Source organism: Kazachstania africana, chromosome 12, assembly GCF_000304475.1.
Source record: "Kazachstania africana CBS 2517 chromosome 12, complete genome".
NCBI classification, from domain to species: Eukaryota; Fungi; Ascomycota; class Saccharomycetes; order Saccharomycetales; family Saccharomycetaceae; genus Kazachstania; species Kazachstania africana.
In genome coordinates, this window is record NC_018951.1 from 388,871 (window position 1) to 410,386 (window position 21,516).

At 33.3% G+C, this 21,516-nt stretch overlaps 8 protein-coding genes across 8 annotated transcripts; 5 read left to right on the top strand and 3 right to left on the bottom strand.

Annotated features, from left to right (window-relative positions):
- Positions 1-437: 437 nt before the first annotated feature.
- Positions 438-1,823, top strand: ERG13 (hydroxymethylglutaryl-CoA synthase; the record flags this gene model as incomplete). Its single annotated transcript, XM_003959903.1, has 1 exon — positions 438-1,823. One exon carries the CDS (start codon positions 438-440, stop codon positions 1,821-1,823), a length of 1,386 nt encoding a protein of 461 aa, XP_003959952.1.
- Positions 1,824-2,653: 830 nt separating this feature from the next.
- On the top strand, positions 2,654-6,385 carry RPM2 (ribonuclease P; the record flags this gene model as incomplete). Its single annotated transcript, XM_003959904.1, has 1 exon — positions 2,654-6,385. The coding sequence occupies one exon, from the start codon at positions 2,654-2,656 to the stop codon at positions 6,383-6,385; it is 3,732 nt and encodes a 1,243-aa protein (XP_003959953.1).
- A 666-nt stretch (positions 6,386-7,051) lies between these two features.
- On the top strand, positions 7,052-7,804 carry PRE8 (proteasome core particle subunit alpha 2; the record flags this gene model as incomplete). The annotated part of the gene is made up of 1 exon (XM_003959905.1): positions 7,052-7,804. The coding sequence occupies one exon, from the start codon at positions 7,052-7,054 to the stop codon at positions 7,802-7,804; it is 753 nt and encodes a 250-aa protein (XP_003959954.1).
- Positions 7,805-7,960: 156 nt separating this feature from the next.
- On the bottom strand, positions 7,961-10,645 carry UTP14 (Utp14p; the record flags this gene model as incomplete). The annotated part of the gene is made up of 1 exon (XM_003959906.1): positions 7,961-10,645. One exon carries the CDS (start codon positions 10,643-10,645, stop codon positions 7,961-7,963), a length of 2,685 nt encoding a protein of 894 aa, XP_003959955.1.
- Positions 10,646-10,861: 216 nt separating this feature from the next.
- Positions 10,862-11,415, bottom strand: GIM5 (Gim5p; the record flags this gene model as incomplete). The annotated part of the gene is made up of 2 exons (XM_003959907.1): positions 10,862-11,316; positions 11,400-11,415. The coding sequence occupies 2 exons, from the start codon at positions 11,413-11,415 to the stop codon at positions 10,862-10,864; spliced, it is 471 nt and encodes a 156-aa protein (XP_003959956.1).
- A 157-nt stretch (positions 11,416-11,572) lies between these two features.
- KAFR0L02110 (putative asparagine synthase) lies at positions 11,573-13,117 on the bottom strand (the record flags this gene model as incomplete). The annotated part of the gene is made up of 1 exon (XM_003959908.1): positions 11,573-13,117. One exon carries the CDS (start codon positions 13,115-13,117, stop codon positions 11,573-11,575), a length of 1,545 nt encoding a protein of 514 aa, XP_003959957.1.
- Positions 13,118-13,357: 240 nt separating this feature from the next.
- On the top strand, positions 13,358-14,683 carry KAFR0L02120 (endoplasmic reticulum oxidoreductin family protein; the record flags this gene model as incomplete). Its single annotated transcript, XM_003959909.1, has 1 exon — positions 13,358-14,683. The coding sequence occupies one exon, from the start codon at positions 13,358-13,360 to the stop codon at positions 14,681-14,683; it is 1,326 nt and encodes a 441-aa protein (XP_003959958.1).
- Positions 14,684-15,082: 399 nt separating this feature from the next.
- Positions 15,083-17,731, top strand: ARG81 (Arg81p; the record flags this gene model as incomplete). Its single annotated transcript, XM_003959910.1, has 1 exon — positions 15,083-17,731. The coding sequence occupies one exon, from the start codon at positions 15,083-15,085 to the stop codon at positions 17,729-17,731; it is 2,649 nt and encodes an 882-aa protein (XP_003959959.1).
- Positions 17,732-21,516: the final 3,785 nt, after the last annotated feature.

Below are 21,516 nucleotides of genomic sequence, written 5' to 3' on the forward strand. Positions count from 1 at the left end.
ATCACTGAAAATATCGGTTAAACGAGGCGGGAACTTACAGCCAAGAGGGCCACCATTATTCATAGGTAAGAGAGAGATTGTCCAGAACAGTTGAACGATCTTAATAATACAAAAGACTTTCGTCATACGAGAAGTATATCGTATCACTTAACGAGAAGAATATAAATTTTTATCGCTTGTATAGGCTTTTTTCGGATTAAAGCATTAAAGAAGCTTAGCTTAGCATATCAAGATTTCATATAATAAGGGAACAGCTTATTAGATTGAAAGAGTAATTTTTTTTTTTCTAACAGAAGTTTCTTTTCAACATTGGAGAAGAAAGTTGTCACATTCATCATCATTATCAGCAGAAGGTGGAGAAAGTATAAAACTCGGTACTAACCATTTTCAGAGTAACAGATATTACTAGTAACGGTAGCAGACAGATTATACATAGAATGACTGAAACAAAAAAACAAAAGACTGTGGACCATCCACCAAGACCAACTAATATTGGTATTAAAGCAATCGAAGTGTACATTCCTAACGAATATGTGAATCAAGATGAACTAGAAGATCATGATGGTGTTTCTAAGGGGAAATATACTATTGGGTTGGGACAAACAAATATGTCCTTCGTTAATGATCGTGAAGACATATATTCTATGAGTTTAACAGTATTATCCAAACTAATCAAGAATTATAATATTGATGTTAATGATATTGGGAGATTAGAGGTTGGTACTGAAACATTAATTGATAAATCTAAATCCATTAAATCATTTTTAATGCAATTATTTGGTGAAAATACTGATGTTGAAGGTATCGACACTGTTAATGCATGCTATGGTGGTACCAATGCTTTATTCAATTCTATTAACTGGGTTGAATCATCAAATTGGGATGGTAGAGATGCTATTGTTGTCTGCGGTGATATTGCTATCTATGATAAAGGTGCAGCAAGACCAACAGGTGGTGCAGGTACAGTTGCCATGTTGATCGGTCCAGACGCTCCTATTGTATTTGATTCTGTGAGAGGTACATTCATGGAACATGCTTATGATTTTTATAAACCAGATTTCACGAGTGAATATCCATACGTTGATGGACATTTTTCATTAACCTGTTACGTAAAAGCCCTTGATAAAGTTTACGAATCATATTCAAAGAAGGCCATTGCCAAGGGTCTTGCTGAGAAACCTATCAATGATAAGACCGTTAACGTTCTAAATCACTTCGATTACAACGTTTTCCATGTTCCTACATGCAAATTAGTGACAAAATCTTACGGTAGATTATTATACAATGATTTTAAACAGGATCCAACTTTATTTCCACAAGTAGATAAAGAATTGAGTACATTAGACTATGAAAAGTCTTTAACTGATAAGGCATTGGAGAAAAAATTTGTTGAAATTGCCAAACCTTACCATAAGGAAAGAGTGGCACCATCATTAGTGGTTCCAACAAACACTGGTAATATGTATACAGGTTCAGTATATGCTTCTTTTGCCTCACTATTAAGTTATATTGGATCAGATGATTTACAAGATAAGAGAATTGGTTTATTTTCATATGGTTCAGGATTAGCAGCGTCATTATTTTCATGTAAAATTGTTAAAGATATCAATTATATCGTTAATAATTTACAATTGAAAGAAGTTTTGGAAAATAGAATTAAGAGATCACCAATTGAGTATGAAAATGCTATTAAATTGAGAGAAAAAGCACATTTACAAAAGAATTTTGAACCTACGGGATCAATTGATCATTTATTACAAGGCGTATACTATTTGGTTAAAGTTGACGATAAATTTAGAAGAACTTACGAGATGAAGAATTGATAATTTATTGTAAATAAAAGTTTTTATATAATCTGTTTTAGAAAAGCATAGAATAATTTTTCATTTTTTTTTTATTATCATCTTTTTAAGTGGACGCAATATCATCTTTAATCTGATTGGCTGCATAGAACGGCGGCATTAACACAATTTTCATTCGCTGATTACTTAGCTTTTTTTTTTTTTTTTTTTAATCGTCGCTAAACTCCGACGAGGAGGAACTGAATCTGACCAATGAAAAGCGACGAAAAAAAGTGAGTCTTTCCACCAAAGAGAGTGTGGAAATTAATCCACTTTTTTTGCTTATTGGCGAAGAGTTCGGGCAGGAAACGGCGCTGTCAAAATTTGCAGGAAGGGGAAAGGGGGGATGAGATCGCCCAGAAATGCGCGCAGTAGTGGTAGTAGGATGCGAAAGAACCAAAAAAAAATACAAACTTGCGCATGAATTTTTTGACAGCGGATTTTGAATTCTCTCGAGAGTGTCTCTCTCAATATGATTCGATCGATATCGCGTTAACGGATTATTTGCCATCTTTGTGGCTGCATGAAAAAAAACATCAAATGAGTTGTTGTGTGGACCGGTTTATATAAGATAAGGAGGGTTTCTCGGATGTTTCTCCAATATGAAGAAGATTTTGGAATTTTCCTTCGAAACGATAACAGTCCAGATCAATTATTACATTTGAGTAATATAAAGAGAGTGTGAAACTTTTGTTTTTGTGGCAGATCTTCCTTTTTTTTTTTTTTTTCTTCTCTCTTCTGCTAATAGTTCTCACAGATATAAATACAGTTAAACCTCCCCCACCTCATCTCATGTCCCATAAAATATAGCTATGCATCCTACAAATAATAAGATATTCGCTTTAAAGAATCTCAAAAATAAGTTATACTCAAAAAATTATCACAATAATAATAGACAAGCAAATGCTGGTAACAGCAATACCAATAATAATGCGAATACTAGTAACAACACAAACTTTTTCGATAGCTCGTATCAGCACTATTTAAGGCAAAATCATGGTTTAATTAATAAAGATCAAAAGAATAGAAATTCAAATTTAACCAATCTTTCAAATCCACAACAATTGTATCCAGTAATTGGTGCAAATTCAAATTTTAATATATTAGATGATGTTTTGCATGATAATCTTATCATTCATTACAATATCAATAATAATAGTACTGCTGCAATAACAACAACAACAAATATTCAGGTACCATCAACACACCCCTTCCATTCTAATAACCTACTTCATCATGATATAATACCGACAACAAGTTTTTCATCATACAATCAAGATTCAAAAAGATATTATTCAACTGTTATAACAGATTATTTAGAGTCTTCCACAACAAATATCATCAATAATAATAACGACAGTAGAGGAAGGGCCTCACAGCAACAGCGGAAGATTCAAGATGATGAAGATCCATGGGAAAAAGATACAGATGAATCTCTAAATAAAACAACTTTTTTACAAACGCATATTGACCAAATTAATAACTGTTATCGTATTGAAGATTATAATAAAATAAATTCTCTATATCAATCATTAAAGAGAAATAATATTGTACCACCAATTGAAATTTATGAGAAAATTTTTGATTCATTTAATAAAAGAAATTTCGATCAAAATACTAATTTATTAATCAATGAAAAAATGTATCAATTATTAAATTGTTATCAAGATTTAATTAATAGCAAATTGAAACCAACAACAACAATTTATAACAGTTTATTGGAACAAATTTTTAAAAATTCAATAATCTCATTTGAATCTGAAAATAATGTTATAAATGGTTACGATTTTTGGAAGATTGGATCTGAAATTTTTCAAACTGTCATTAAAAATAATAAATTATCAAATGATGTTATTAACTATTATTTACTTTCAATGAATCTTTATTCAATGTTAAACAATAAAAGAAATTTAAATGACATTATACCAAATCTCAATAATTTTCAAAATTTTATTATTAATTTATCGACAAGTTATAAGAAAAATTCATTTTATTTCATTTCAATGTGTAATTTAGCCAAATTGAAAAATGATTTAAATTTTATGAAAAAATTGTATCAAGAATTTTTATTAAATTTATCAATAAATGAAAATTTAATTAAAAATCAATTTGAAATTTATTCAATATTTATTTCTGGTTTTATGGAAACTGGTGAATTGGATTTAGCAAATAAAATTTTTAATAATGTTATTAATGAAATTAAATTGAAAGATAATTTATCGACGTCAATTAATCTCTTACTTTCCAATTATTTGTTATCATTAAGTAAAATCAATTCTCAAAGGGCTTATGATTTATGGTTACAATTCAATAAATTAAATTGGGTACCAGAATTTAATTATGATTTTTATCTTTTATTTATGTCAAATTGTTTCCATGATTGGAATTTAACTAAAAAATTTAATAATTATATTTTTCCAATGCAAAGAACAACAACAACAACACAATCTTCATCATCATCATCTTTAAATTCATTAAAATTGAAAAATTTATCAAATTATTTGTTATACCCAATTAATACAAAATTTGTTATTAATCAACTATTAGATTATTCATTGCAACTTAAAGATTCAGAAATTATAATGAAATTAATTGAAGAATCAATGATTAAATATTTTACATTCGACATAAATCTTTATCCATTTATTTTCAAATTTTTAAAAGAATTTAATTGTCCCAATGATTATTTTTTAAAATTGATTGAAAATCATGGTAATAATTTAAATCAATCAAATTTATTAAAATTTTTAAATTCTATTATATCAGCATATGGGAATGATCAACTCCTTTTAAATGAGATTATATTCCAATTACCTAAATTTTTCAAAAATATTTGTCAAAATTTTGAAATTAATGTAAATAATTTTGATGGACTATTACTTTGTTTAGATAATTTGTCAAAATCTTTACAAAATTTTAATCACAATGTTAACAATTCACAAATTATTCAAAAATTACCATATTTATTAGAGATACATGCTATCTTAATCATTAAATTTTTTGATTTTGATTCATTTACACCATCAAAATCATCAGAATCTGTAACAATAAACCATTTAGAAGAAACAATATTAGAAAATTTTAAGAATTTATTGACAACGTTTAAAAATTTAAATTTAAATCCTAATGACATTAATAATCATAATATTGTAACACAAGCAATTAAATTGAGCTCAATAGATGATGATCAACATTTCTTAAATTATTTTAACAATCCTGGTGATTGGGATAAATCTTACCCACTGTCATTAGTTGATCTTATCAAAAATTCAAAATTTGAAGAAATGGTTAAAATTTTCGAAAATTTATCAAGTGAAGGTTATTGCTTTGATTATGATACTTATAAAGCATTAATTCAGAGTGGTTATATCAATGAAACTGTTGTTAAAAATTCATTTGGAAGATTAATTGAATTGAATGATCAATTAGAATTGAGAAAATTGACGAATTTGATTGTTAATTCATTACCTGGCAATTCATTAGAAGATATTTTACTTCTAAATGACGAAGTTTCAAATATGATCAATTTCAAATTTTTAAATGATGATTCATTAACCAAAATTGTCAATAATTTGAATAAGATCAATTTATCAGATTTCTTGAAGATTATTGATTTTCCAAACAATTTCAAAGCAATTAAAATTCAAATTGAATTTAAAAATTCAATTAATTTAATTTATGAAACTTTGTATCATTTGAAGTTATATCAATCGATAGTTCAATTCAATGAATTATGCCCAGTTTTGAATTTGAAGATTCTATTAAAATCCTGTATTAGATGTGGCAATTATGAAACTTTTGAAAAATTTTCTCTTAAATTTCAAAATGATTTCTCTTTATTGAATGAAATCGATCAATTAACTTTAAAATGTGAATATTTGATAAATATTGGAAAGTTTGATGAAACTGTTCATTTAATAGAACAATCAAAGGAAAAAAATGAAAAAATCAATGACTATTACAGTTTTGCCATATTTTTGAAAAGTTTCAATGAAAACATTAAAAATTTCAAAAATTTACCCGAAAATTCTTTACAATTTGCAAATAATCTATCAACTTTTTCAAGTTTCCATGATTTATTATCTTATTACGAAACTGTGAATAATATTAAATCGAACAAGAAATCAATTAAATTAGAAATTATTGATCAAATGTTAAATAATTTATTCGATGCAACAAGATTAATTGAACCTAATGAAATTACAAATAAAATATTTGAATTTAAATTAAAAACTTTTTTAAGATTTAAAGCATTTTTGAAGATACCAAATTTTAGAACCTTAGATTTGATTAAATTGATTGAAATATACTCCAAATTCAATCCATTTTCAATTTCAACTTTATTTAATAACATTTTAGAGACATATCAATTCAAAAATAATATTTTAAACTTGGAATACAATCTAGTTTGGAATTATAATAATAATAGTGAATTGATTTTAATCTTAAGTAATATTGAACAAAAGTTTTTGGAACAAGATGATAAAGATAAAATTGATAAAGTTCAATTATTCAAACAACATTTATTACTGGATAATAAATGATAGATTTCTTTTTTTACATATATAAACTTTACATTTTAAAAATAACAACTTTTCGTCGTTCTAAGAGTTTGATCCTTTTTCAATAAATGAGAAGTGCCATCATTGTTGTTGTGGTTGTTAGTCCTCATTTGTCCGTTATATCGATTGCTGAACATGGCAGATAACAAAGAGCCCGACAACCTAGAGTTATTTACTGTAGAATACGTGTAAAATACATGAAGAACAGCAGGTGTGGAAAAAAACTTAGCGTGAACTTGTGATTTTCCCCGTTTCTTGTAGAATAGTCTAGCATTCTATTGATTGATTATTATAAACGCCACTATTTCTCTTCAATGGTGCTTACAAATTTCTCATCAATAGTATCAAGTCCTTATGAATGCTATAAAATGCCCCACGACCTCCTCCTGTCCAAGTCGCCGTTAATAGCCCTACTGGCCTCAAGTTGGTGGAATAGTGAGTGTGGCATATAGTTTATATAGTTTATAGTATGCTTTTGGTCATCTTGACTACTGCCTGCGTATAAAACGATTTTCCTTGCCATATAATTGAAAATTCGCTCAGTCGAGCTTTGGAAAAACTAGTTAGTTAAGTAACTGTCAAGGGTGGCAAAATACTCATCAACAATCAAATTATACAAGAGACAAACCTTCGAGCATTCCTACAACCATGACAGATAGATATTCCTTCTCACTAACGACATTTTCTCCAAGCGGTAAATTGGGTCAAATTGATTACGCTCTGACTGCTGTTAAACAAGGTGTTACGTCCTTAGGTATAAAGGCAACAAATGGTGTTGTTATAGCCACTGAGAAGAAATCTTCATCTCCATTGGCTTTAACTGAAACTTTGTCAAAGATTGAACTAATTACACCAGATATTGGTGCAGTATATTCTGGTATGGGTCCGGATTACAGAGTCTTAGTAGACAAATCAAGAAAAGTCGCACATACACATTATAAAAGAATCTATAACGAATACCCTCCAACAAAACTATTAGTATCAGAAATAGCAGAGATTATGCAAGAGGCAACACAATCTGGTGGTGTTAGACCATTCGGTGTCTCTTTACTAGTGGCTGGACATGATGAACATCAAGGTTTCAGTTTATACCAAGTTGATCCTTCTGGATCTTATTTCCCTTGGAAGGCAACTGCCATAGGGAAAGGTTCTACCGCAGCAAAGACCTTCCTTGAAAAAAGATGGAATGATGAATTAGAATTGGAAGATGCCATCCATATTGCTCTATTAACTTTAAAAGAATCGATAGAAGGTGAATTTAATGGTGATACAATCGAAATTGGTGTTATTGGAGAACCAAATCAAGATCTATTGGGTTATACCGGTGTACCAAGTGATAAGGGCCCAAGATTTAGAAAATTAACCTCTCAAGAAGTTAACGATAGATTAGAAGCCCTCTAAATATTTTTTTTTCGTCCACTTAATAATAAAGCATATAATTATACTCTCTTTATGTAAAAAAAAATACAAAATAATTTCCAAATTTGAAACGCTTATCCTTCTATAGTTTCCTTCCTATTTTTATATACGTATACAGCACCAATCTACGGAAGTGACTTATTTGAATGGGTTCTTCAATGGATCTATCACTTGTCCAGGCTTCGTCATGATTCGTGGTTTGATTAAATCTTGATGTGACTGCCTGGACGTCCATTCTTGTCCAATTGGCATACGTAAGGACCTTTCATATTGTTCCCTACTCTCGAATGGGAAAGGTACTGCCGATGATTGATACTTCAAATTCTTCTTATTAACTCGCTCATTGATAATAACGTTTTTCAAATTCTTATCCTTTCTCTTATCCTTTTCAACTGTACCTTTGATTTTCTTGATGAATTTTCTCTTCTTTCTAGGCTGAGCTCCAGCACCTGCCCAATCACCCCAACCAGGCAATGTAACATCTTCTTCTTTATCATCCTCATCGATAGCAACTCTTTTCTTTTCTTCTTCGAATTCTGCCACGACATTATCACCAGCAAACGCCTCAGCAATAACTTCTTGTTGTTTGAACATGAAACCTTGGCTCTGGTCGTCATCCTCGTCATTATTATATGGAGCAATTAGGCTTAACTTGGTGGAATCGGATAATAAATGCTCTTCCTGATTTTCATTTAATTTGCTCTTATTTATCCTGTTTTGTTTTTCACTTTCTTTCATTATCTTTTGTGCACTCTTATTTTGTTTGGAACTATCTTTATCAACAATGGATATCTTAGATGACCTTTTTGTTGTCTTCTGTTCATCGTCACTTTCATCCAACCATGGATTTGATGACTGATTACTTTGATCTTGCTTCTTTTCTGAGCCTTTACCTTCTGGCTCACTTTCATTTCTGTCTTCTTCTTCCTCAACAATCAAAGTACCATCATTTGTAACCTTTGAATTAGCCTTCCTCAATCTATTAGTCAAAGATCTAGATGCGTCAATTTCTATTTCTTCACGTATTTTGGTCTTTTGTTCATCGTATACTTTTCTGGCTTTTAAATTTCCTGGCGTATATACTCTTCTACCTTTGTTAAGTTGAATTTGTTCACCTGTAGTTTTGGTCTCTTGATCTTCATCACTGTCGAATAAAGCAAAATCCTCTCCATTTTCTGCAGCCCTCAACCTGGCAAGTTTTTCCCTGTTAGCTTCCCTTTCTCTAGCATCAGCATTCTTCATGAAAGCCATATTCATAACTCCAGTTTTGCCTAGGTTTTCCTTCGATGATTCATCTCCAGAATCAGCATTATCTCTTTCCAAATCACTGATGTTGAGTTCAGCTTCATCATCTGAGTTTTTATCCAAGATTTTTGACCTTAGACGCTCACCTTGTCTTAACATCTCTTCCATTTCCTCTCTCGTCTCTGCATCGTTAGTCATGCCATGTTTTATCATATCTTTGGCCCATTTAGCATTCGTCTTATGTTTCAAAGTCATTCTTTCTCTAGCTCTTTGAAGGTCGTGTTCTGTGTCACTTTCATCAGAAACACCAGCCAATTCCTTGTTTCTTAACATTTCCTTCTTTTTAATTCTGTGGTATGCCTTAGATTTAATCTTCTTTATTCTTTTAGCCTTTCTTTCTTCACGGAACATTAACTCTCTCATTAACCTCATTTCGGCTGTTCTTTTTCTCATCTCTTCTGGAGTCATCTTCGCAGTAGCCAACTCTTCAAAGGTCGATTCTTTTTGGAGGTCGACTAAATTGCTCTCTTTCAATACTTTACCAATTTTTTCTTCCAGTTCAGTTCTTGGTTCTTCAATGTTTCTTGTGAATGCAGATGATTCATTGCGGTCAGCCGCAGCATTTAAGGGGAATGAAAGGTGCTCAGCTCTTCTATTTTGCTTTACAATATCATTCCACTTATTGACTTCATCTTTAGAAATTTCGTAAGCAGCTTTTCTGTCATGTCTTTGTTGAATTCTTTGGGGTAAAGGTATATTTACAGTCGAAGATGCCTTTTTATCATCAATTAAAGACGCCTTTGCAATGATTTCTTTATCATCAATAGCGTTCATCATATCTGATAAACTTAACTTTTGAGCCCCCCCTGTAGTTGAAGCTGAAGGTAACATAAATTCATTTTCTTCACCTGTACCATAATTATCTAGTTTTTTTGAATGATTTGAAGTATCCTTTAATAATTTGGAAGTAATTGTGTTTAATTCAACATCTTCTTCATCCTCCGATATTTCATCAAAGGGATTAGCTTCCTTCTCATCCTCATCACTTTCTTCACTCTCACTTTCGCTTTCACTTTCGAAATCAGAGCTCATGTTATCTTGTAAGTTCAACTGTTGGTTGTCACTGTCAGATTCAGATTTCTTGTCATTGTTATCCGCATCCCAAACTTGAGAAAGTGGCATAAGTTCATCCTCATCAATAGAAGTATAACCAGCTTCTTCATCTAAATCATCAGCCTCTTCACCTAATTTCTTCTTGTCACGGATAGTCTGTGAGATTTTTGAATTTAAAATATCATAATCATCATCCGAACCAAGCGCTTCATCTGAGCCTAGTTCTTCATCCTCAAAAGAGTCATTCTCTGAGCCGTGGTCCTCCTCCTCGTCTTCATTTTTCCTTGAAATTGACTTCAACAAGTTAACAACAGTTCCATTGCGACGATAGTTTTTACTAGAATTATAATCTTCGGTCTCACTTGAGGATGCGTTTTCACCCAGTTCTCTTTCAGCTAGTTCCAAAGCACTTAAGGCCCTCTTTGAACTCTTAGCTCTTACCTTTGATTTCGACTTCTTAGCCATTGTAGTATCTGGTCAGCTCTCTCTGAATTACTAGTATATTGAAAGTTCACAAGAAAGCTCATCGCAAATTTTTTAAAATTTTCATATTGGCAATAGTTTTTCCAGTATACCGCGAAGGGAAATAGCGTCCCAATTAGGAAATCACTCTATAAGGAAGTATAATATACATAGATTCAAGTACATAGAATAATTGGTAAATATCAGTCTAGGACCTAACTAAGCCTGGGTTGAAGCTTGGGTTGCACGGTCATGGTGCAGCTTGATGGCAGTTTGTCTTATTTGATTCTCGATTGCCATGGATGATTGTGATTTCTCTTTGATAATATTTTGGATCTGGATGGATTCCTGGTTGAGCTTGTCCACCTTCTTCTGGTAGAATGCAACAGCTTCTTCTGCATTTTTCTCTACGTAATAGCCTGTACCTATATCTACCATAAATTTGGAGTTATCTTTGATTGTACCAGAAATGTACAATGAAGCAGACGCAGGAATCAGAAGTGGTTGTTCGTTGTTTTCTGGCTTGGATATAGACTTGACATCAGCTATGCATTCTATGAACTTATTCTTGGCGACTACTAAAGCCTGTAGTGACTGAGAAAAATGCTGCAATTCCTGATCAAACTGTTGTTTGACAGCATTAAGTTGTTCGGGATTCAATTGGGATAGATCAACTATCGGAAAAGATCCATAATAATGGGAGCGCTGTTAGTATCACGAATAGACATTATGGTACCTCCTTTTTAAACATACATACTTTTCTGTGAGGACATCCTTGTACGCTGATCTGTCCAACGTTTACAATTGAAGAGACCATGAATTACAAATTGCTTTCAATATATCGAATAGGCCGAATAGTGAAAAAAAAAATCAGTTCACACCTAAAATGATGAGTCTATCAAATATTTAATTACACATTACACATAATATCTATTTTAGGAGATCGGTCCCATGTTTGTTCCCATCTTTTGTCATTTTGGCACTCTTGGAACCAAATTGAATGGCTCGTTTTGGTTCAGTACTAATCCCTCCAAGATGTAATATGTCTGATGCCACTTTTCTTAAGATTAATTTATTAACTTTATAGTTTATCGGTATCTCTTGTGTCGAAAATTGAACAACATTGTGATCCAAAAATGGATATCTGACTTCAACACCATTGGAAGCGATCACTTTATCATCACGATTCAGATTTCTGTCATGAATATTGTTAATCTGACCAGTGAGTTCGGCAGATAACTCTTCTAAAGACCGATTCACAAATTTATGATACCCACCGTACAATTCATCCGCACCTAAACCACTAAACAGTACAATACCTTTCCTTTGGTATGGTATTTCGTCACGTGTAACATCATCAACAATAAATCCGGACCCTCTTGAGGCAAAGAAGAAGGCAATGGCAATCGATAAATCCATTTCTGTTTGTTTGGGGTACATCAAATTTATCACTGTTGGTCTATATTTCAAGTATTCTTCATAGGGAATATCGATGTATACTAGTTTGATATCGATGTCCGGATATAAACCCTTCAAAACCTCACTACTTGATATCGCCAGCTTTCTGTCAGGCACATCCTTAGGTAGCATTCCTATCCTTGGGTTTTCAAATCCTACAGTTAGAAGTTCTACCGTAGTATTGGGATTAAATATTCTAAGCTGTTCACAAATTAGTGCAACGAGAACTGAACAATCCAACCCACCAGAAAAGAGTACCGAGATGGGAGAGCTCTCAATATGTAATGGGTGAATAGACGTCACTCTCTTAGAAACGGATTCATTTAGTACCGTATAAAGTTTTTCTTTCATGCTGTCTAAAGTTTCCATATTCTCATCAATTAAGTCGACTACTTCGTATTGTCTTTGTATGATTTTTGAATGCTCAGAGATTGTTCTTTCATTAAGATCGAATATATATATAACACCACCAAGACAGTTTTCGAAACCCTCAATATTTCCCGTACAGCTTGCCACATAAAGTCCATTAGTGGTATCCATTTTAAAACATAAGCTCCTTTTCCCGATGGAATCTCTGCCAAAGTATATTTTAGTTTCTCTAAGATCGTATATAGTATAAGCAAACTCACCATCTAACTGAGTTAAAGTATGAATAACATCAGTGCTCGAACTCAAAAGAGATGCTATGAACTGCGTATCATTTTGATCCTGCTTGATTTCCTTATTGTAAAGTTCACCATTAAATTGCAGCACGTATCTGTCTTCAACACATAAACTTTGCTTTGTGAAAGGTAATCTTAATGCCAGAACAGAAGAAAACCAGGCTGTATGATACTTTTCTGATAACCTTAACGAGGAATAATTAGGTCCCCTGTTAGCAATATGAGGTATGATAGCATTAAAAATTTCAGACGTTCCATTACTTTCGTCTACTGAGATACATTCGTCTTCATTGAATTCGAGGAACCTGTCTTCATGGACTATATTTGGATTATAATGCAACAGAATACCACACATTATGTGGTGAAATCTAACCCTTCTACGCTCATTATAATCTGACTGTTAACTAAGCAAATTAGGTCATTAATTGCTTTATGAAAAAAAAATTATGAACCTATGCGATGAGCTTACATTGCCATTTCAAGAGCCTAAGCGACAGAGTGAATTTACCCTTTAAATGGATGGGAAATGTAACTAAAATATAACCAATGTAAAACATTAATAGCTCCAATCAAGATAGTATCAAGGTGACATAATATGTTGAGCTCAATTGTCTTCTATTTAGTTTGGACCTTGCCATTTGTTACAGGCAAATTATTTGGGATCTGCCCAAAGGAAGAAATTGCATGCCTTTCAAAGGTCACGATAGGCCAGATAGATTATATCAATGAGCGTATTAGAGAGGACTTGCTTTCCTTAGTGAACACTAATTTCTTTAAGTACTTCAAAATCGATATGAACAAAAAATGTGAGTTCTTTGACAATAAAAAGGAATCATTATGCTTCAGTAGGTCGTGTACGCTCAATGTAGTAGAAGATTGGGGTAGTTTGCCTGAATTTTGGCAACCTGAAGTTCTTGGTGGATTTGAAAAATCATCTACAGAAGATGTGGATACACATTCGGATGAGTGTGCCTTCTTAGATGAGCTTTGTTTCAGAGAACAGAATTTATATGAAGTTAATGATATCAATTATTGTGATATCAATGATATAATGGATAATAAGAATTCGGTCCTGATTGATCTCACACAAAACCCAGAAAGATTCACCGGGTATGGTGGTAATCAATCTTTACAAATTTGGTCAAGTATCTATAAGGAAAATTGCTTTGAATGCAATGAAACAGAAGGCTGTATCGCGAAAGAAATATTTTTCAAGCTAATTTCTGGCTTCCATTCCTCAATAACGACGCATGTTTGTAATTACCATTTGAATACAGTTAGTGGAAACTGGGAACCAAACATCTTTCTTTTCATTTCCAGTTTTCTAATATTTCCCGACAGGATTAGGAATGTGTATTTCAACTATGCGTTAGTGTCAAAGGCCATAATGAAAATTGCACCATACATGGAGCATATAGAATTTTGTGAGGACATGGACCCCAGTGGGGATGTCAAACTTAAAATTGAAAAAATTGTATCACAATTAGAAAATGATGATATCTTTAACGAAGAAATTGTTTTCCAGAATAAGCTAACGTCAGAACTGAAAACTGATTTTAGAAACCGGTTCAAAAACGTAACGAAAATAATTGACTGCATCCAGTGTGAAAAGTGTAAGTTATGGGCTAAAGTTCAAACAACAGGCTATGCAACAAGTCTAAAACTTTTGTTTGAACTAGACCAATTGAGTGACAGTGAAAAACAAAATCTGGTTAACAAATTAACAAAATATGAGTTGATTGCTTTATTTAATACTTTCAATAGATTATCAAGTGCAATTGAGGCCATCAACAAATTTGGGTTGATGTATGAAGAAGAGAAAACCAAGTCGAGAAGACTGTTATACGGACAAGAACTCCTAGGAGATATTTCAGGAAGTTGGAAATTCCTTGAAAATTTTTGTTTTAGTTTGTTTTCCTAGTTTTGACTAAATATACGCTATTTAACACATATACTCAAACTATAGTATGTCTAAGTTCTCTATTTCCTGCCCATAAAGTCTGGCGTTAGTAACATTTACCAACCCCAGTTCCCACGTATTATCATTATTCTATTCAGTTCACATTGATATGAGACTTATACTTTATTTTTTGTTGGCATTAAAGCCTCAAGAATACTTGAATATCTCTTAATGCCATTCAAATTTCATCTCATCTTAAAATAATTCTTGGTCTTCCATCTTTATTACCGATTCAAATCTTCGGCCGCATTTTTAGCAGTATGCCGTCATTGGAAACAGCAATGAAGTTAAAATTTCATTTTATTGAAGGTGAGCCTCACTCATCTTTCAAAGCTACAGTGATAAAATAAATTAATCTTAATGAGTTCTACTTATTCTATTAACAAGAGGAGCAGGATCCAAAGAGCCAAAACATTCACTGGTTGCTGGACGTGTAGAGCGCGCAAGGTTAAATGTGATTTGACTCGACCAAGTTGTACAAGATGTGAGAGATCTGGTTTAAAATGTGGTGGTTATGATATTAAACTCCGTTGGTCCAAGCCCGTATGGTTTAATGAATATGGTATTCAAATTTCAACTGCTAGTAATAATCGTAAGAACGTAAACGAAATGTCGCCTTCACCAGTCAGTGGTATAAATGAAGAAAACAACCAATACCAGAGAAGGAATATCAGTTTTGTCAAATACAAGGAGGAATATGTATTTCATGAAGATATGGACGACGAATTGAGTATGCTGCATGCACCCCCTGCCGATAAAATAGAAGATAACAAGACGTGGATTATCAAGAAGTTTGGTGTATTCAAAGGTTGCGATAATGATAAAGCCAACCAAATTACAAAGAAAAGAAAGAAATCTGCCACAAGTGAGACTCCGTCTCAAAGAAATGAATGTAGCGGAGCAGATGATGAAGATACCGAACATTTGTCATTAAATAGTTTTGCCGCATCAGAATCAAGTGAAAATCTTGGAGCCAATAAAAATGATAACAAAGTGGATCATTATGATCGGCGGCTCGAATTAGAGGATAGTCTTCCGAAATCCGGTGGTGGAATAGTTGGATTTGAATGGCTCTTTCCTGAATTGTTAGATGATGTGATTATTTCAGCGTTGGCCCTTCAAAGAGGAACTGAAGGGATAGTAGAAGATAGATATTCGACTGATGGTATTTCATTTCTTCCAAGTAAGGTCTCTACGGTAACAGCACTATCGAGCGATCAATATCGTAGTCAATTGCCGTCAGGAGCACCTGATGCTCGGAACGCCAGTGATAATCAAGATCCATTGCAGGAAACTTTGGAGGGTTTTTTTACCAGGCCACTTCAACAAGACAATCGTTATAATTTGAGTTTGGAGCCATCTTCTGTATCTATGGTAGAGATTGGAAAAGATTTTCCTAGCCAGGAAGGAGTAAGTGTGAAGGAATCGAAGGCTTCAGTCTCTCCCAACTTAATTGTCGCAAGAACAATGACTGATATTTTTTGTACCAACCTCAAAACTGGGCAGATTGTAAATTACATAGGAAATGTTATTCCTTCTTTAAAAGCTGAAAACAACAAATTACGTACTCATGCATTAGCGAGCCATCTTATGAAGTTTTATGTGAAACATGTGGCCAGGTTGATGCCCGCTGTTGCTGTAAAACAAAATATTTGGCAGACGATATACCTCCCCAGGGCATTACAAGCTCTAGGAGAACTGATGACCCTGGGCAAAACATCTAATTCAAAAAATTGCATGCTAAACACGTTGCTTGCCCTGTCATGTTTTGCTTTGCAAAAAAATTACGTGAATGATCCTACAATACGAGGTTTCTTTTTAAATTTGGGTATAGAACTACGGAATCAGGCGGATAACTTTTTAATGTTGTGTCTTAAAGTTGAGCAACCCCAAGAGAAATATAAAGAAGTGTTAACCTCTCTTATGGCTATAAATTATGTTGATGTTGTGTGGGGAATCGTTAGCAAATATCAACCTTACCTAAACATCTGTGGAGACATTATACAAAGGAGAATGCAGCTGAAGCCCCATTTATCTGAAAAAGCAAAGGCCCTTCATGAGACTCTGGCATTCTCAAAAATAGTCCAAGACAGTACTACATTTGATGATGTTCATGATAACGAAATTATGTTCAAAGCTGATAAGGATCAGACACAATTTACTACCCCTGGCACAGAACATGATGAGTCTCTTCTTGTAAAAAACTCAACAAAAAAGAATATCGGTACGAAAAGTTCTGGCAGATGTGATATTGAACTATCTCTAGGGCACTTGGAAGCTAATGATAAAATGTTAACTGAGCCTGGTTCCTTGAAGCAAGACAAAAAAGAAAAGTCCTCTTTTTTTACAACTTTAGCGAGCGAAATATTCTTGACTACCAGTCAGAATCGTAGGCAGGGATATATTTCAGATTCATTACCAAATTCTTTGTTACTTCTCTTCTCCGACTGCGTAATGATTGTGAGGCACATTGTATACTTTGACAAAAGAAGTATCTCAATACCCAAAGAATTCAGTAATATTATTGGGGATTATGAAAAGAAGTTAATGAAGTGGAAGCCTGATTGTAATTTTTATAAAGACACCAGCACAAAAACTTTCATTAGCGACAAAGCAGAAGGAATATATCATCATACAATGAGCTTTTATAATGGTCTCCTGATATATTACTTCTCATTGGTGAGACATTTAACAGATGAGTCTCTTCAGCCCTATGTTGTACGAGTATTAAGTCATCTAAAGTCATTGAATGAAATAACTGAGGAAAAAGCTTTGATTATATCAACCTCTGTCTGGCAGGGATTTATTGCTGGCTGTTCCTGTATTTCACCAGAAGTACAAAACGACTTCAAGGACTGGGCTACTAGACTGGGATCATCCGGTATAGGGTCCTACTGGGGGTTAAGACAAATTATGTACGAGGTTTGGCGAAGAAAGCAAAATGGTAAAGAGGGTGCTACTTGGTTTTCTCTGCAGAAAGAAATGAAAATAATTTTGCTGTTATTATAGGCCAAAATTTCAAGATAAGAAATTCACCTGAAAATTATGGTAACCAAGCGATATAAATTGAAGGTAATAGAAGATGATACTTTCGCTCCGTAATTTTCTTTATTACGTGGGGTTCTTGGTTCTGTTTAAGGGTCATTGTAAGGTAATCTATCACCATTTTACTGTTCTTCTCATAATAATTGCATATCTGTTGTATTTGATAAATGGCTGGGAAGTAGAGAATCAGACATACACCATTCAAAGCCATCTATAACTGCAGTTGCGTTCACTGGCTAATCAGTGCTGCATACATGTGCTGCGAAGGAAGCAGCTCATCCAGTCTACATTTTACAAAGAACTTCTCAGAGCTCCCCTTTCAGTTATTTTTTGCCTTGTGAATTATGTTGCCGCCTTGTACATTATGTTTTGGTCCTGTGCGTAATGTTTTTTGGATGGATAATATTCGCAATTGAAACTCTTCAGATAACTACGGGTACGTTGTTTGCTCTTCATGTAATCACATGTTAGAGTAGTAATTAGAATGCTTTTTCGCATACGGTGCAGGGCGGATCTTCACAGTAGCCGGAGATAATTTACAAATATAGTTACCAAAGAACTTTATCATGCGTGGTCTCTTTCTGTCTCTTAGTCTAACCTTCCTTCATTCAAATTGACATGTATAACACTGGAGAAAATTTTCGATTTTGGTGATTCATAACTTAATCCAACGGCATAATTTCATGTAGCCTGTTTCATGATAATGCAAGATAATAGTCAAGCAGGTAACTTCTTCGAAGGCACCCATCCATAAGCAGTCCAAGATATTAGAAATTGTAGCATTTTCTACTACACTCCTTTCATCTGACGATATATTTAGATGAAAAACATTTTTTATTCGATTGCGCGTAAACTCAGCATCTCTCACAGTCAACCTTTAAAACTGTATAGCCTTGAAAGTATCATATTCTCATACTGTGAAGCATATGTGTCATTGTCAAACACCTGATAACACTCACATCTTCACAGTATCTGAATAGAGCTACAACACGTACATACATGGTTATTTCATCGAATATACGCGTGAATACTTGACATTCATGCGATTATGCAGATATGCAGATCTGTAAATATAAATGTCGCCACCTTTCTTTAGAACATTTATTGTCTTTAATCTTAGCCTTGCTCCGCGGCTTAATGAATAGGAGATGAGAGGATGCTAGGACTAAATTTAGATTATCAAACCAACTATTTTATAACTAAAATGATGCCCGTCATATTGCGTCAAACAACAAGGTTGACAATAGCCGCATTGATACGTATTATTCTCCGTAGGAGTCCCATCAAATATCTTTCGTTATACAATATTAATGGGAATATTTTGTTATTTATGTATAAATAGGAAGGCCACTGTCTAAAATCAAGTTTCTAGAAACATATATGAATGATATATACGATGAAGTAATATGGTTTGTTTCTTAGTATTATATATATTTGCAATGAAAGCTATTATATTTAGTTTTGGTGAACTTCAGGCTTTTGCCCGACTGAATTTAGTTGTCAAAAGGACAAAAATGTAAGCTCATCAATTGAAATTTACGAAAAGTGAAAAATCCAAGTACTGCACCAATTGTTCGCCAGTATTCTATTTGAATATTAATCTGTTACGAACAACCTGTATTTGGCCATGATTTGAACAAATCTATGAACTTTGTCTCTATGGGAGGCTTCTCTTCAAAATATACTTTAAGTAGCAATATTAAACATATAGGGAGGCCCTTATATATCATGGTTTAAAGCATGACGTCAAGTGTGAATTGTTTATATCTTCAAAAACTTGATTTATATCAATTTATTCAATTTTTGTCTTGTCTTTGGCCCATGGTTACTTTGTATTACATCAAAATTAATAGAAAATGTCCATTTTAACAACACAACCTTTGTACATGCTTAGTAAAGACACATAACAACGACTGAGGCAGATAATGAATAGTTTAACGATTCATTGTAGTGATATAATTATTACTAGATTGTGCTCAACAAAAGTGATTTTGGTTCTTCTTTTCCATTTGAGGAAGACAAAGGCACCAATTTAGGAGTAGCATCATGTTACGCTTTACCTAACAAGCCATTTATTCTTCTTCCGTCACAAAAACTTCATCGACACTGGAAGAAAATGGATACTTTCAGGAGTCCAATATGGTTTGATGTTCTGAACGTTTGTAAGTTTCATATGTGAGTAAGTTACAGGAGTAAATCCAAAAGCCGTAGGACAGTCTCATTGAAAGACGAGATTGTACCGACATTTGAAAGAGCTCTTTGTAATAACACTAAGTGTCGTAATTGTCTTTGCATTATATTTCTAAAAGTCTGAATATAGTAGGAAGAAATGCTAAATTTGCATCCGGTGAAGATGCCTGAATAATTATAGGTTTAAAAAGAGAATGTACTTCATTAAATGAGAGAAAATTAACTATTATGAGATGTTCTCGTAAATAATAGTTCTTTCTTTCAGAATTTAGCGGACATCTGAGGGATAGAGTAACCAAAACAATATAAAGTTGATATTGTTTGGCAGAACATAACCTATTTAGAAAATAAGAGCTTCAAATATCCACTCCAAGTAAGTTCTTATAGCATATACTACGTATCACCCTTTCCTCAAGTGTCCTACCCAGAAGCATCAACTCCGTGGATTTTCTTGAAAGCTGGACTAGCGTCAATACTGATATCATTCGTATTATTTGACTGTAGATATTCATGGAGATTTCTTGTTTGCCTGATATTTACCTTGTCATCACCTAAACTTATCATCAACCTTTGCGACGTAGCAATGTGATAAAGCGTATTAATTTAAGGTCAACAGGAGCTGAAATAGAGAAAAAAATAAGTTACTATCAACAAAGGGATGAATCTGCACGCTTCATATTTCGGAATACACCAAACTCTTCATATCAGTCCCAAAGAGTAAACGAGTCAGCAGCGTTCACAGTAGAACAGCTTTCTGCTTGAGCGATGTTGTCAGCATATATTTTCTGAAATTGGCTCTATCCTCGTCATCTTTCCTTTGGACAATGCAAAATTTCTGCAGAACGAAAAGTCTATAATAGCGAAGATTCAGACACCTGGATACATTTATTTAGCTTCCCAGTAGGTCCATTTTCTCTCCAGTCATCAGTGACAACAGGATCAATTGTACTATTCACCCGCATGGAAAATCTGATTGTTACTATGGTGCCGGAACACATAATCGGACGACATTCTCGAATGTGATGATGCGTGTTCGCTTTTTTTTACTAGCAATAAGTGGTTAGAATGGAATAAACACAGCCAAGTTAGTACTTATTCAGAGGAAAAGGCAGTAACGCGTACTCCACTTATTGTGTCTCAATGGAACATGCACCATTGTTGACCGTGATCAAAATTAACCAAAGATAAAGCACTAAGGTCACTGATAACGAACACGTTCATGTTTGAAATATTTTCAGCTAACAGTCTAAAAACAAGCGGCCGGTATTTTGAGATTGTGCCTAACATTAATCACTAAGTCAGTGTCTGCTTGTTCAACTCTATTATGACTACGTTGAATTTTTTTTCGCTTTCTCGACATTTGCTAAACCCCATTCTGACAGAGGATTGGCCTTCCAAGTAAAAGAAGCGTACTTGCAACAGTCATGGTTAGCGACGTATGCAATTACAGATACGCTAAGTATTGTATTATAGCGTCTATTTCTCGTTGAAAAACAAAGTTGCGAATATTTACCTTTACACTCCAGCGAATCATCATAGCGGATACTAGAGATGTAACG